Source organism: Squalius cephalus (genome assembly GCF_949319135.1).
Source record: "Squalius cephalus genome assembly, chromosome: 18".
Classification (NCBI taxonomy): Eukaryota; Metazoa; Chordata; class Actinopteri; order Cypriniformes; family Leuciscidae; genus Squalius; species Squalius cephalus.
Window position 1 is genome coordinate 14,101,621 of NC_137139.1, and position 15,486 is coordinate 14,117,106.

A 15,486-nucleotide genomic window follows, 5' to 3' on the forward strand; every position below is an offset into this window, starting at 1 on the left:
AAAAGTTCCTTGACTTCCTACAAACACAGGACTGACTGTAATTTATGTCAAGGGTTTTAAATCCTTACCTTGTTCACATTTCTTCTGAAGCCCATTGAGGTAGAGGCCTCAGTTTCTGGGGCAGGTTGTGAAAAACCTACAATAAAAGAGATGTGTAAGGGCCAGTCCCTTTTTTATGCCACACATTCAAATGTTTGCCATAATAAAAAGCCCAGTGCATTCACATCAGCAACTGTCTGAGAACACACAGACAGAGTGTCTTCATTTCCTCCACCCTAATAAATAAAAATAGGCCAATGTAAAGCATAACTGTTGTAAAGCAGGTTATGTTTGGTGTTCTGTCTGCTGCATACTGACCTCTGTGTGGGAGACTGTGTGTATGTGTGCTGGCTTCAACAGGGACACTGTATTTCCCTCTACTGCAGAACATACAGTCAGCCATATTTAAAACTTAAAAGTAGTAATGTATTGCACACGTACTGGTGTAAATTGAACACGTATTGGACACTCCGCCAGTGTATTCTGGTTTTCTGAATTTAACTCTTTATTTCTGTTTGCTGCAAACAAGTGTTTGTGATAAAATGTTCACAAAAGTAATAAAAGGTTGTGGTAAATACTCACCACTTTGAATTATATTTTTATATTTTGTCTTTATCTGCTGCCAAGAACATTTGGAGTTGGGGTTGCATCTAAAAATCAATGAATATTAATCTTTCTTAGTACATACATGCACATTTTTTATATATTATAAAAATAGGCTATAGGCTATATTACACATATAGGCTACACATACATATATACATACATAATTCTACATAAATATAGAACGTATTTGTTTAACTTACACATTACCAATCAGCAATCTTTCTCCAACAGTCTTCTCTTGCTTTGGCAGCAGAGACCGTATTGTTTCGAGCTTGAAATACATATTTAAATTCATCATAATTCTGAATGATTATCTCTTGCTCCTCCGTGGAAAAATATATCGATCTCGCTCTACCCGCGATTGGATGTTCAGTGGCGACATCACTCTTTTATGTGCACGCGCGCGTGGAGTAATCATAGCTTAAGGATCAAAGCCTGAGTTGACAGAGAAAGTTGATGAGCTGCATCATGGTACCAATAAAGCCTGATTGCATCGGTTTGGTTTTGTCAACTCAAAACTAATCCTGTAACCCCGAGTTTGTTCAGCTACCTTCATGGTACAGGCCCCAGCTATTATGGGTTGTTTGAAAAACGCATCCTCTGGAATTTGAAATACTCCTCCTAGAGAATTCCTCCGATCGCCACCAAACTCGGTGTGCATGAAGACAAGACATTGAGGATGATAAATTGCGGACAGATTTTTGATATCTCGAACGGTTTGGCCAATGCGAGGAAATGAATTTATGGTGAATAAGGGACACAGGAAGTGTGTTATAACTTCAGCATACATTAACTGATCTTGATGAAACTTCAGCAGTGTGTTCGTTGTAAGAGGCCGATCTCATGGATGTAACTATTGTGAGTCGAATGAACCTCATTGGTTGTTCTGAAGTTGAACGAAAGTCTTATGAGTTTTGGAACAACATGAGGGTGACTTATTGATGACAGAATTTAATTTTTTTGGAGAACTAACCCTCCAAGTAAATTCTATAATCTCTCGTACATTTACCTTGAAGGTCGTCCCAAGACCCAGTGTGAGCAGCAAAGAGACAGTCTTCAGAGTGGTGTTGTTTTTCCGATCGGAGCCTTCATCCCTGAGTGTGATGAGGAGGGTCAGTACAGCCCTCAGCAGTGCCACGGGTCCACAGGTTACTGCTGGTGTGTGGACAGTAGGGGGCAGGAGAGAGCGGGAACCCGAACCCGAACCCGAAGTTTTTTGTTGAAAATTTTCATAGTCCTCTCTCAATAGGTCACATGTCCTATTTTAAATAACTATTTCTAATGTGTTGGGATCTGATATAGAGAGGTAGCAAATGCTTTTTTGTTTTTTGGGGTCAGTTTTAAAGTTCTTAAAATAAGTCTCTTCTGCTCACGAAGGCTGCATTTATTTGATCAAAAATACAGTAAAAACTGTAATATTGTTAAATATTATTACAATTTAAAATAACTGTTTTATGTTATTAGGGCCCAAGCCCTGAAAGGGTGAAGGCCCTATTGTTTTCCTTAGGATTATTAGGGCCCAGGCCCTGAAAGGGAGAAGGCCCTATTGTTTTCCTTAGGATTATTAGGGCCCATGCCCTGAAAGGGTGAAGGCCCTATTGTTTTCCTAAGGATTATTGTTATTATTAGGGCCCAAGCCCTGAAAGGGCGAAGGCCCTATTGTTTCCCTAAGGATTATTATTATTATTATTATTATTTTGTCAACCTTTCGGGCACTTTTGGGGCCCTTAACATGCTCGAAAACATGTTTTACGCCAGCCCAACAGGAAGTCGGCTATTATGGGTCATTTGGAAACGCTAAGGAATTCATCCAATCGCCACCAAACTCGGTCAGCATGAAGTCAAGACAATGAGGATGCTAAATTGCGGATGGATTTTTAATATCTCGAATGGTTTTGCCAGGGCTCCAGACTAACTTTTTTCACCTCCGTCCTGGAACCATCCTGAAAAACAATTTGAACCGTCCTAAAGTGAATGTCAACCGTCCCAAAATAAACATGTTGTTTCTGTACTTTGTTATTATCATCTATAGTTGTTAGTTGTTAATAGTCACATAATAAAAACAGGGTGGCACCTGGGAATCAAGGTGCCTGTAGTGACGGGAAACAAGAATCTTAAGGTCAAGCCACTCTCGCCTAGCTGCCTCCACGGATTCAAAGTCCTCACATGTCTCAAGTATGGGATGAAAATGCTCCATGAAGGCATTCATCTCAGCTGTGCCAAATGTTGCCAGATCAGTAGTGTCTTCTGGCCAGTTGGACAGGTCAAAGAGTGTGGAGGTTGCCTTCAGAACGCCGGTCTCCAGACTTTTGAAACACTCTGACACAAACTCACAGAAGCTGTTGGTGAGGCGAAGCTTGAGGTTTTTGAAGTTGTCGTCATCAGCATTGGTCCTGCTGATCTGGACACCCTGCCAGGTACTTCCAGCCCCAACCTCATCCATGAACTGGTGTAGCCTTGGGCCTGGGTTTGTCTGCAGTTTAAATGTTGTTCATGTCCATATCACTTCGCCAAATGATTTCAGTTATGTCAAAGATCCTTACAGCAACAACAGCAAAAGAACCAAAACCCACTACAAATAAAACATGACATTTTAAAGTAGAAAGACTGAAATAGTTATTTCTAGTAAAATGTATTCCAATAACATACAGTTACAACTTCCAAAAATATATTTTTTTCTACAGTGAAAAAGACATTCAGCATTCAGTGATATGGCTTCTCTGTCATGTGTCTGTATAACAGTAAAGCCAGGAGTGTGTCCAAACACAAAATATGAAGCAGCAAAGTGTGCCCAGATACGTCCCAGGCCGTGTGCCGATGACAGTGACTGTTCCAACGATCTGAAATGCTGCAGCACTGGTGTTACGATCTGCTCCGAGACATGAAAGTTTAGATCCAAACGCAGCTTTATTTGAGGGCAATCCAGAGGTGTAATCCAGTGTACAGGCAAGGGTCATACATAGATAGACAGGCCAGGGAGGAGACGACCCTTCAGGCGGCCATGGCACAGGAACAGACACCGGCTCAGGAAAAGGAACAGACACAGGGACAGGAACAGACACCGGCTCAAGGACAGGAACAGACACCGGCTCAAGGACAGGAACAGACACCGTGGCAGCGGCTATCTCTGCTGAGGGCTCAGGTTCAGGCGTGTCGGCGGCCATCTCTGCTGAGGGCTCAAGTGACCTTGCAGTGGCTATCTTGTCCGAAGACACTGGCTCGGCGGAGACCATCTTGTCCTGAGACACTGGCTCGGCGGCGACCATCTTGTCATGAGACACTGGCTCGGGAGAGACCATCTTGTCCTGAGACACTGGCTCGGCGGCGGTCATCTTGTCCGGAGACACTGGCTCGGCGGAGACCATCTTATCCTGAGACACTGGTTCGGCGGCGGCCATCTTGTCCGGAGACACTGGCTCGGCGGCGGCCATCTTGTCCGGAGACACTGGCTCGGTGGGCGTGATGTGAACAATCTCTGGATCAGCAGAAGTGACGTGAACAGTCTCTGGATCGGCAGGAGTGACGTGAACAGTCTCTGGATCGGCAGAAGTGACGTGAACAGTCTCTGGATCGGCAGAAGTGACGTGAACAGTCTCTGGATCGGCAGACGTGACGTGAACAGTCTCTGGATCGGCAGACGTGACGTGAACAGTCTCTGGATCGGCAGAAGTGACGTGAACAGTCTCTGGATCGGCAGACGTGACGTGAACAGTCTCTGGATCGGCAGACGTGACATGAACAGTCTCTGGATCGGCAGACGTGACGTGAACAGTCTCTGGATCGGGATTAGCACGCTCTGGGCTTGATGGGACCAGCGGCGGCGAGGGCTTTGAGCTGGGTAGGACCAGCGGCGAAGAGGACTCTGAGCTGGTTAGGACCAGCGATGAAGAGGGCTTTGAACTGGACAGGACCAGCGGTGAAGAGGGCTCTGTGCTGGACGGGACCAGCAGTGAAGAGGGCTCTGTGCTGGACGGGACCAACGGTGAAGAGGGCTCTGTGCTGGACGGGACCAGCGGTGAAGGCTCTAGCTTGGCGGGCATGTCGCTTGTTGTCTCAGGCGCGGCGGGCATGACGCTCTCAGTCTCAGGGGCGGCGGGCATGACGCATACTGCCTTGGCTTCGGCAGATCTGGCGTGAAGTGCGGGCTCGGCTGGACTGGCGTGAAGTGCGGGCTCGGCTGGACTGGCGTGAAGTGCAGGCTCGGCTGGACTGGCGTGAAGTGCAGGCTCGGCTGGACTGGCGTGAAGTGCAGACGGTGACATGGCGTGCCACGGAAGGAAGCTCTCCAGACATCTGGAGAGTGCCTCTCTCCAATCCAGACCGGAGAGATCGGGGAGCTCCCTCGGGTCGACCTCCTTAGCCCCCAGCCGGTAACACAACTTAATTGCCTCGTCACCCAGAGAGCAAGAGGCAGCGAGAGGAACAAACCCCCAGGTGTACTGGAACAGATCGAGGCTATCCAGGGCCAAGGCCGCGATCTGTCCAGCAAACTCCCGGCTCATGCTGGGAAGATCAAGCGAGATCCGTACTGCTGGATTCCTGGAGGTCATAGCTGCTGGATCTGGGTGCGGCGAAGTCTTCTGTTACGATCTGCTCCGAGACATGAAAGTTTAGATCCAAACGCAGCTTTATTTGAGGGCAATCCAGAGGTGTAATCCAGTGTACAGGCAAGGGTCATACACAGATAGGCAGTCCAAACAAAGAAACAAACAAAACAGGCAGGGACCAGAGGCAAAAGAGTAATCCAGGGACCAGAGGCAAAAGAGTAATCCAGGGAACAGGGCAAGAAATCCAAAAACCAAAATACATGAAACCAGGGAAACCGCTCAGTAATGCAGTGTAACACTTAAACAAGACTTCGCGGTGAGTGAATGAATGAACATGGTATAAATAGATTAAGACTAACAAGATGATGAGACACAGGTGAATGCAATCAGTGAATGAGGTACAGGTGAATGTGATCAGTGATTTATGGGAGTCCGGGCAGTGAGTTATGGGAAATGTAGTTTGTGAGTAATAATAGTCTTATGTGGAGTGCCCTCTGGTGGCTCTCAAGGGCACTCCAGCTGGTGACCGTTACAAATGGATGTGGATTTCACATGTGTATGGCTCCAGTTACAGGTATTTTTATATTATATTATGTGCGGTCAATCGATAAAAAATATTAACTAATTAATTGCACCTGACATTCATGTACTTTTATTTATTGTAATTTCACATTTAATTTCCAAATAATGTGAAAACAGTGAAAAATTCATTCAACATTCAGTGATATGGCTTCTCTCTCATGTGTCTGTATAACAGTAAAGCCAGGAGTGTGTCCAAGAACAAACTTTGAAGAAATAAGGTGTATCAAGAAGGGTGAAGAGTTGTGTGCCGATGACAGTGAGTGTCCCAAAAAGGAGAAATGCTGCCGCACTGCATGCGGTGGACGTCAGTGTACGGCTCCAGTTAAAGGTATTATATTATATTATATTATATTATATTATATTATATTATATTATATAGTGCTGTCAATCGATTAAAAAAAAGTAACTAATTAATCACACAATTTTTCTGTAATTAATCGTAATAAAATATTTTTATATTGTAATAATTTCACACTTAATCTCCAAATTAATGTAGAAACAACATTAAAGACAGTAGCCAATGTTTGAAACATTTGTTTAATGGCATCTTTTTATTAAAATAAGCCATTCATTTTAGCCATTAATTATAGGCATTCAGCATTACAGTATAATTGAAATCTATCAAATGTAAAGTAGTTCCAGGCAGATCTTTACCACATTATGTACATGTCCATATCATTTCACCAAATAATTTCAGTTATTTTAAAGGTCCTTACAGCAACAACAGCAAAAGCACCAAAACCCACGACGAATAAAACATGAAATGTTAAAGTAGAAAGACTGAAATAGTTCTGAAATAGTTAACTTTGACAACACTAATTATATTATATTATATTATATTATATTATATTATATTATATTATATTATATTATATTATATTATATTATATTATATTATATTATATTATATTATATTATGGGGCAGTTGAATGCTTGAATCTGATTGGTTGACAAAGATTCTAAGGTGTGCAGTTATTTTCAGGGAAACGCACAGCTAAAGTAGTTCCAGGCAGGTCTTCCAAAAATCTTTTTTTTCTACAGTGAAAAAAACATTCAGCATTCAGTGATATGGCTTCTCTGTCATGTGTCTGTATAACAGTAAAGCCAGGAGTGTGTCCAAACACAAAATATGAAGCAGCAAAGTGTGCCCTGATACGTCCCATGTCATGTGCCGATGACAGTGACTGTTCCAACGATCTGAAATGCTGCAGCAATGGATGTGGACTTCACATGTGTATGGCTCCAGTTACAGGTATTATATTATATTATATTATGTGCGGTCAATCGATAAAAAATATTAACTAATTAATTGCACCTGACATTCAAGTACTTTTATTTATTGTAATTTCACATTTAATCTCCAAATAATGTGAAAACAGTGAAAAATTCATTCAACATTCAGTGATTTGGCTTCTCTGTCATGTGTCTGTATTACAGTAAAGCCAGGAGTGTGTCCAAGAACAGACTTTGAAGAAATAAGGTGTTTCAGGAAGGGTGAAGAGTTGTGTGCCGATGACAGTGAGTGTCCCAAAAAGGAGAAATGCTGCCGCACTGCATGCGGTGGACGTCAGTGTACGGCTCCAGTTACAGGTATTATATTATATTATATTATATTATATTATATTATATTATATTATATTATACAGTGCTATGCATAAGTTTAGACACCCATGCTAAAGTTGACTAAAAAGAGGAATAAAAAATCATCTTTTGGAAATTGAACTTAATGCCTTAATTTAAAAAATTAGGAAAAATCCAACCTTTAAGGACACCAATTTTCTTAGTGAATGAATAATGTATCGTAAATAAATAAATGTTCTTCTTTAAAATACAGGGTGCATAAGTTTGGACACCCCTATGTTAAATTCCCATAGAGGCAGGCAGATTTTTATTTTTAAGTATTTAAAAAAAAAAATTTTTTAGGATACTATGCATCCTGATAAAGTTCCCTTGGCCTTTGGAATTAAAATAGCCCCACATCATCACATAGCCTTCACCATACCTAGAGATTGGCATGGGGTACTTTCCATAAGATCATCTCTCAATGCAAATCAAACTAGCTATTAGGCTAACTGAAATAAAACCATGCCAATCTCTAGGTATGGTGAAGGCTATGTGATGATGTGGGGCTATTTTAATTCCAAAGGCCAAGGGAACTTTATCAGGATGCATAGTATCCTAAAAAAATAAATAAAAAAAATACTTAAAAATAAAAATCTGCCTGCCTCTATGGGAATTTAACATAGGGGTGTCCAAACTTATGCACCCTGTATTTTAAGGAAGAACATTTATTTATTTACGATACATTATTCATTCACAAAGAAAATTGGTGTCCTTAAAGGTTGGATTTTTCCTATTTTTTTTAATTAAGGCATTAAGTTCAGTTTCCAAAAGATGATTTTTTATTCCTCTTTTTAGTCAACTTTAGTATGGGTGTCTAAACTTATGCATAGCACTGTATAGTGCTGTCAATCGATAAATATATATTTATATATCTTTATATATTTTTATATTGTAATAATTTCACATTTAATCTCCAAATTAATGTAGAAACAACATAAAGACAGTAATTAAACTTTTGTTTAATGACATCTTTTTATAAAAAAAAATATAAATTTTAGCCATTAATTATAGGCATTCAGCATTAGAGTATAATTGAAATCTATCAATTTGAACATTTATTAGGCTTTAAAAATATAACAACTTTTAATTTATATGAACTTAAAACAATCTTCACATAAACCAATTATAATGAATGTCACATTTACCAGCCCTTCAATATATCAGAGCTCAATTTTTTATATTGGCCCAGTCAGACCAGTTCAGATTTTTACTTGCCCTGCTAAACTGCATAAAAAGTTATTGTTTTCATTGTTTTTTACCCATGTAAACTGTTAAACAGTGCTTTAAGATTTAGGTCTAATAGGTAGAATATACAGAAATTGAATAAAGTTATCAAACACTTCACAGTCTTCACTGCATAAATTATAAATTAAATATAGATAAATTTTTATTAAAGCTACAAAAGTTATTCGGTCAAGAACAGTGAAAGATTTTCTCTCTTTTGTTCTTTAACTAACGTTAATGACAGACATTAAGCAGCAGGTTTGTTAGGCTGCTGTCACTGTAAGTACTGCCAGTACCGCACTGCGTTCTCTATTGTGTCTTATCGTGCTGAAATGTTTTAAAAGCATTTGCATGAATGATAGCGTGATCATGTATTGTAACGTAAGCCAAAGAATGATGGGGGGAAAATGGATGCTGCGTTAATTGCGTTAAATATTTTTAACGCATTGAACTGAAAATATTAATCGCATATGTTAGTTTTGACAGCCCTAATTATATTATATTATATTATATTATATTATATTATATTATATTATATTATATTATATTATATTATATTATATTATTTAGTGCTGTCAATCAATTAAAAAAATTAACTAGATTAATCACACATTCTTTCTGTGATTAATCACGATTAATCGCAATTAAAAACAAGTTTTTTTATATATTTTATAATGTAATAATTTCAAAGTTAATATCCAAATTAATGTAGAAGCAACATAGTCAAGTCAAGTCACATTTATTTATATAGCGCTTTTTACAATACAGATTGTTTCAAAGCAGCTTTACAGAGATAACAGGAAAATAATGCAAAAAAAAAAAAATGTTTCCGTAAGAAAATATCGTCACAGTCCAGCTTAAATAAAGTCCAGTGATGTTTCATTTTTGTTTTAAAAAAGTTATTAATTTAGTTCATATATATATATATATAGCCGCTCTGGAGTAAACAATGATGTCATCATCCAGCTCAGTTCAGTTCTTGTATAATAGTGTCAATGCAGGCAGATCAATATTATTGTTGAATATTAAATTACAAAATTTAATGTCCCCAACTAAGCAAGCCAAGCCAATGGCAACAAAGGTGAAAAGGCGAAAAAGGTGACAATATAAAGACACTATATTTTAAATACTTGTTTAATGGCATATTTTTATGAATGAAGGCCAGTATCACTGATACTAATACTGCTACTGATTTCTAGATGATGTCTCCTCCAATTTTAAATATTAATTATAACCATTCAACGTTACAATGTATCAAAAGCTATAATTATTTTTAAACATTTATTAGGCTTAACAAATATAACAACTTTTAACTTAAGTGAACTTAAAACAATCCTCACATAAACCCATAATAAATATAAGCTAAGGCTGAACAATAAAGTACAACAACAAATATCATATTTTCCTGTCTAACAGGTAAGAAACAGAAATTGAATAAAGTTATCAAACAGTCTGCACTGCATAAATTATAAATTAAACATAGATTAATCCTTATTAAAGCTACAAAAGTTCTTTAGTCGAGAGCAGAGAGTAATTTTCTCTGTTACCTTTGTTCTTTGATTAACTTTAATGACACACAGCATCAGTGGCTGCTGTCACTTTAAGACCAGCCGCTGCCGAATATGATGCAGATCTCACACGCGTCTCATTTTCTCACAACTCTTTACGTTCATTCAAGACTTTATTTAACTTATTAAAGATTGCTCTTATGAGGATACTGGAAAAAACAGACATTTTGGCACAAATGTGTTACTGTTCGTTCAAGCATGAAAGAGAACTCGATTCTGGTGCGATGTCTGTGCGCTCGATACTGGCGCGCGTCTTCCTGTGCGTTGTGTGTCACATAGACAGGACATTCACGGGCAGCGCGTTCTCGTTTGTCTTATCGCGCTTGAATGGTTAAAAAGCATTGGATGAATACGAGCGTGATCATATAATGTAACGCAACCAAAGGATGACAGAAAATACGAATGCTGCGTTCATTGCGTCAAATATTTTAATGCCTTAAACTGGACAAATATTATTCGCATTAACGCATTAACTTTGACAACACTAATTATATTATATTATATTATATTATATTATATTATATTATATTATATTATATTATATTATATTATATTATATTATATTATATTATGGGGCAGTTGAATGTTTGAATCTGATTGGTTGACAAAGATTCTAAGGTGTGCAGTTATTTTCAGGGAAACGCACGGCTAAAGTAGTTCCAGGCAAGTCTACAACTTCCAAAAATCTTTTTTTCTACAGTGAAAAATGTATTCAGCATTCGGTGATTTGGCTTCTCTGTCATGTGTCTGTATAACAGCAAAGCCAGGAGTGTGTCCTACTACGGGCAGGGGCGCCATTAAGAGTTTAAATGGGGGCATGCAAGAAATAATTTTGGGCCCCTTCTTCCAGTTGAATGAGTTTTCAGGGAAACGCACGGCTAAAGTAGATCAGGCAGATCTTGACCACATTATGTCCATAACACTTTGCCAAATGATTTCAGTTATTTCTAAGGTCCTTACAACCTACAACAGCAAAAGAAACAAAAACTCCAGTGAAAAAGACATTCAGCATTCAGTGATATATGGCTTCTCTGTCATGTGTCATAACAGTAAAGCCAGGAGTGTGTCCAACTCCAAACACAAAGTATGAAGCAGCAAAGTGTGCCCTGATACGTCCCATGTCGTGTGCCGATGACAGTGACTGTTCCAACGATCTGAAATGCTGCAGCAATGCATGTGGACGTCAGTGTATGGCTCCAGTTACAGGTATTATTATATTATATTATGTGCGGTCAATCGATAAAAAATATTAACTAATTAATTGCACCTGACATTCAAGTACTTTTATATATTGCAATTTCACATTTAATCTCCAAATAATGTAGAAACAACATAAAGACAGTAGCCAATATTTTAAACATTTGTTTAATGGCATCTTTTTATTAAAAAAAGCCATTCATTTTAGCCATTAATTATAGGCATTCAGCATTACAGTATAATTGAAATCTATCAAATTTAAAGTACCCACCTACCCGGCAGTGTAACACTTTATTATAACATTCAGTTCTAAGTCATTTATAAGTGGTTAGTTAATGATGAACTAATAATTTACAAAACATTCATAAATGGTTTGCAAGTGATATACTAACATTTTATGTATGTTTTGTAAATTCCGTTACAAGTCATTTACAAGTGATTAGTAAATGATTAACTAATTATTTACAAAACATGGCTATATGCGTTCATAAATTATTAATAATTGATATGTTAAATATTGTTTTGTAGATTCAGTTATAAGTCATTTACATTTGATTAGTTAATGATTATCTAATCATTTACAAAACATGAATATGCGTTTCATAAATAATAAATTGTGTTTTTTTTTGTATGTATGTAGCAATAAAGTAGAAGGTGCAGAAAGTGTTGTAAATGTCTTGTATACACATACAGATAATTTGTAACAGGTAAGTAACTGTTCAACACAATGATGTGTAAACGCATGAATAAATCATTTACAACACTTTCTGCATCCCCTAATCTAAAGTGTATGAAGGTAAATCAGTAGCAAAACTCGAGAGCACGTAGATGTGAATTTGAGAACTTGTACAATAAATATTCGTACGTGTACATGAACATTTACACTCACAGCTCCAATGTGAAAACCTGTAAAATAAAAATCTGAAGTTGAATGTTGAAATTTGCACTCGCAGACAATAGTCACAAACCTGTATTCTGAATCTGAAGCTGCAGACAAGTAGACACACATGTGTAAAATGCCATTCACAGAAATACAACGACAGACACAAACTTGTAATATATATTTTGCGTTTAATCTTACATTCACATTCGCGGTACAACCTCAATTAGGCACTTGCAACTTCTCAAATCTGTCACTGCAAGTTCAAATTTCGCGCCTTGACTTTTGCTACTCTTTTCGCGATATATCAGGTGCAAAACTAACTTGTGCACTTGAAACTCAGAGGCGGTGAGAGAGAAGGGGGGGCGGGAGGAGGGGGGGTCAAAGGAGCCGTTTTATTGGTTGGCACCTAGCCAATGAAATGGGACTTCGATGATGTCACGAAACCCACGTGCACTGAAACGCTATTAGACTGATATTAAAAGAAATAAACGATATTATCAAACTCAGTAAACACCATGCTAATAATGCATACTACAGAAAAGCAGATGAGCACAGAATATGACGAAAGAAAGCAAATGTGTGTTCAGTGCAAATAAACTTGCTGCCTGTGTTTTATTAATAATGCAACGAATTATGTTTTTTGTTATTGTTTTTTTTTAATATATATAACTGTTGATCCATTAAGCCTCATTAAGCGTTTTCTTGGTTTTCTACGGGAAGAAAACGTACAATTGTTGCGTTCATATTCTGTGCTCAATTGCTTTTCTGTGTGCTTTATTTGTATGGTGTTTCCTGAGTTTGGTCTTTTAATACCACTGTCTCAATTAAACGCGTTGTGTTCATATTCTGTGCTCATCTGCTTTTCTGTAGTATGCATTATTAGCATGGTGTTTACTGAGTTTGATAATATTGTTTATTTCTTTTAATATCAGTCTAATAGCGTTTCAGTGCACGTGGGTTTCGTGACATCATCGAAGTCCCATTTCATTGGCTAGGTGCCAACCAATAAAACGGCTCCTTTGACCCCCCCTCCTCCCGCCCCCCTTTCTCTCTCACCGCCTCTGAGTTTCAAGTGCACAAGTTAGTTTTGCACCTGATATATCGCGAAAAGAGTAGCAAAAGTCAAGGCGCGAAATTTGAATTTGCAGTGACAGATTTGAGAAGTTGCAAGTGCCTAATTGAGGTTGTACCGCGAATGTGAATGTAAGATTAAACGCAAAATATATATTACAAGTTTGTGTCTGTCGTTGTATTTCTGTGAATGGCATTTTACACATTTGTGTCTACTTGTCTGCAGCTTCAGATTCAGAATACAGGTTTGTGACTATTGTCTGCGAGTGCAAATTTCAACATTCAACTTCAGATTTTTATTTTACAGGTTTTCACATTGGAGCTGTGAGTGTAAATGTTCATGTACAAGTACGAATATTTATTGTACAAGTTCTCAAGTTCACATCTACGTGCTCTCGAGTTTTGCTACTGATTTACCTTCATAAAAGTGTAACCTATTCATCACTTGTAAATGTGTTACACATCATTCGTAGATTGCCATTTCAGGCATAAGATCAACGAATCGTATCTACAAATGATGTGTAACACATTTACAAGTGATATAGTTTTTACACTTTAGATTAGGGGATGCAGAAAGTGTTGTAAATGATTTATTCATGCGTTATAACAGGTGTTGGACACTGTAGTGTGCACTGCTGACTGGTGAGGGTATAGACAGCTGTCTTCTCTGAAACACATGGAGTCTTTAACCACTGTGCACCTGATGTGAGCAAAACATACAAAAAAATTTAAAAATGTATTAAACATTTATAAAACGCATGATCATGTTTTGTAAATAATTAGTTAATCATTAACTAATCAAATGTAAATTACTTATAACTGAATCTACAAAACATACATAAAATAATGAACATATCAATTATTAATCATTTATGAATGCATAGTCATGTTTTGTAAATAATTAGTTAATCATTTACTAATCACTTGTAAATGACTTGTAACGGAATTTACAAAACATACATAAAATGTTAGTATATCACTTGCTAATCATTTATGAATGTTTTATAAATGATTAGTTCATCATTAACTAACCACTTATAAATGACTTACAACTGAACGTTATTATAAAGTGTTACCTATTTTTTTCTACAGTGAAAAATTCATTCAGCATTCAGTGATTTGGCTTCTGTCATGTGTCTGTATAACAGTAAAGCCAGGAGTGTGTCCAATAACAAATGAAGAAATAAGGTGTATCAGGAAGGATGACGATTTGTGTGCCAATGACAGTGAGTGTCCCAAAAAGGAGAAATGCTGCAGCACTGCATGCGGTGGACATCGGTGTAAGGCTCCAGTGACAGGTATTATATTATATTATATTATATTATATTATATTATATTATATTATATTATATTATATTATATTATATTATATTATATTATATTATATTATATAGCGCTGTCAATCGATAAATATATATATATTTATATATCTTTATATATATTTTATATTGTAATAATTTCACATTGAATCTCCAAATTAATGTAGAAACAACATAAAGACAGTAGCCATATTTTAAACTTTGTTTAATGACATCTTTTTATTAAAAAAAACCTTTAATTTTAGCCATTAATTATAGGCATTCAGCATTAGAGTATAATTGAAATCTATCAAATTTAACATTTATTAGGCTTTAAAAATTATAACAACTTTTAATTTAAGTGAACTTAAAACAATTTTCACATAAACCCATTATAATGAATGTCACATTTACCAGCCCTTCAATATATCAGAGCTCGATTGTTTTATATTGGCCCAGTCAGACCAGTTCAGATTTTTACTTGTCCTGGTAGACTGCACAAAAGGTTATTGTAACATAAATTATATAGTAAATAGATCAATCCTTAATAAAGTTACAAAAGTTATTCAGTCAAGAACAGTGAAAGATTTTCTCTGTTTTGTTCTTTAATTAAAACTAGTGCAAAATGCCCGTGCAAAATCCGTTTTTGTGTGTGTTTTTAGTAATTGTTGGTTTGGTGCCCGTGAAAGAGACTGTGAACACATTGAATTCAGGGAGCAGGCTAGGTTTCTACAAATGATGGCTGTGAATAAACTATAATATTCAGAAGTAAACAGTGTAGCTGACAGAGTGTTTATTTTTAAACCAACTGGTATTTTTAATGATATCTTTTGCATTTCTCATCCAAA

The 15,486-nt window shown here is 37.1% G+C and overlaps 2 protein-coding genes across 3 annotated transcripts in view; one reads left to right on the forward strand and one right to left on the reverse strand.

Moving 5' to 3' along the window:
* LOC307145649 (uncharacterized protein) overlaps nt 1-15,486 on the forward strand; it is a 296,817-nt gene that overhangs the window by 119,466 nt on the left and 161,865 nt on the right. The window contains exons 8-10 of the mRNA XM_079849011.1: nt 7,212-7,364; nt 11,240-11,395; nt 14,489-14,638. Coding sequence (XP_079705137.1) covers nt 7,212-7,364; nt 11,240-11,395; nt 14,489-14,638 — 459 coding nt within the window. The remainder of the gene's footprint in view (nt 1-7,211; nt 7,365-11,239; nt 11,396-14,488; nt 14,639-15,486) is intronic.
* LOC307145655 (uncharacterized protein) overlaps nt 1-15,486 on the reverse strand; it is a 126,731-nt gene that overhangs the window by 90,764 nt on the left and 20,481 nt on the right. The gene's annotated exons all lie outside the window — the stretch shown is intronic.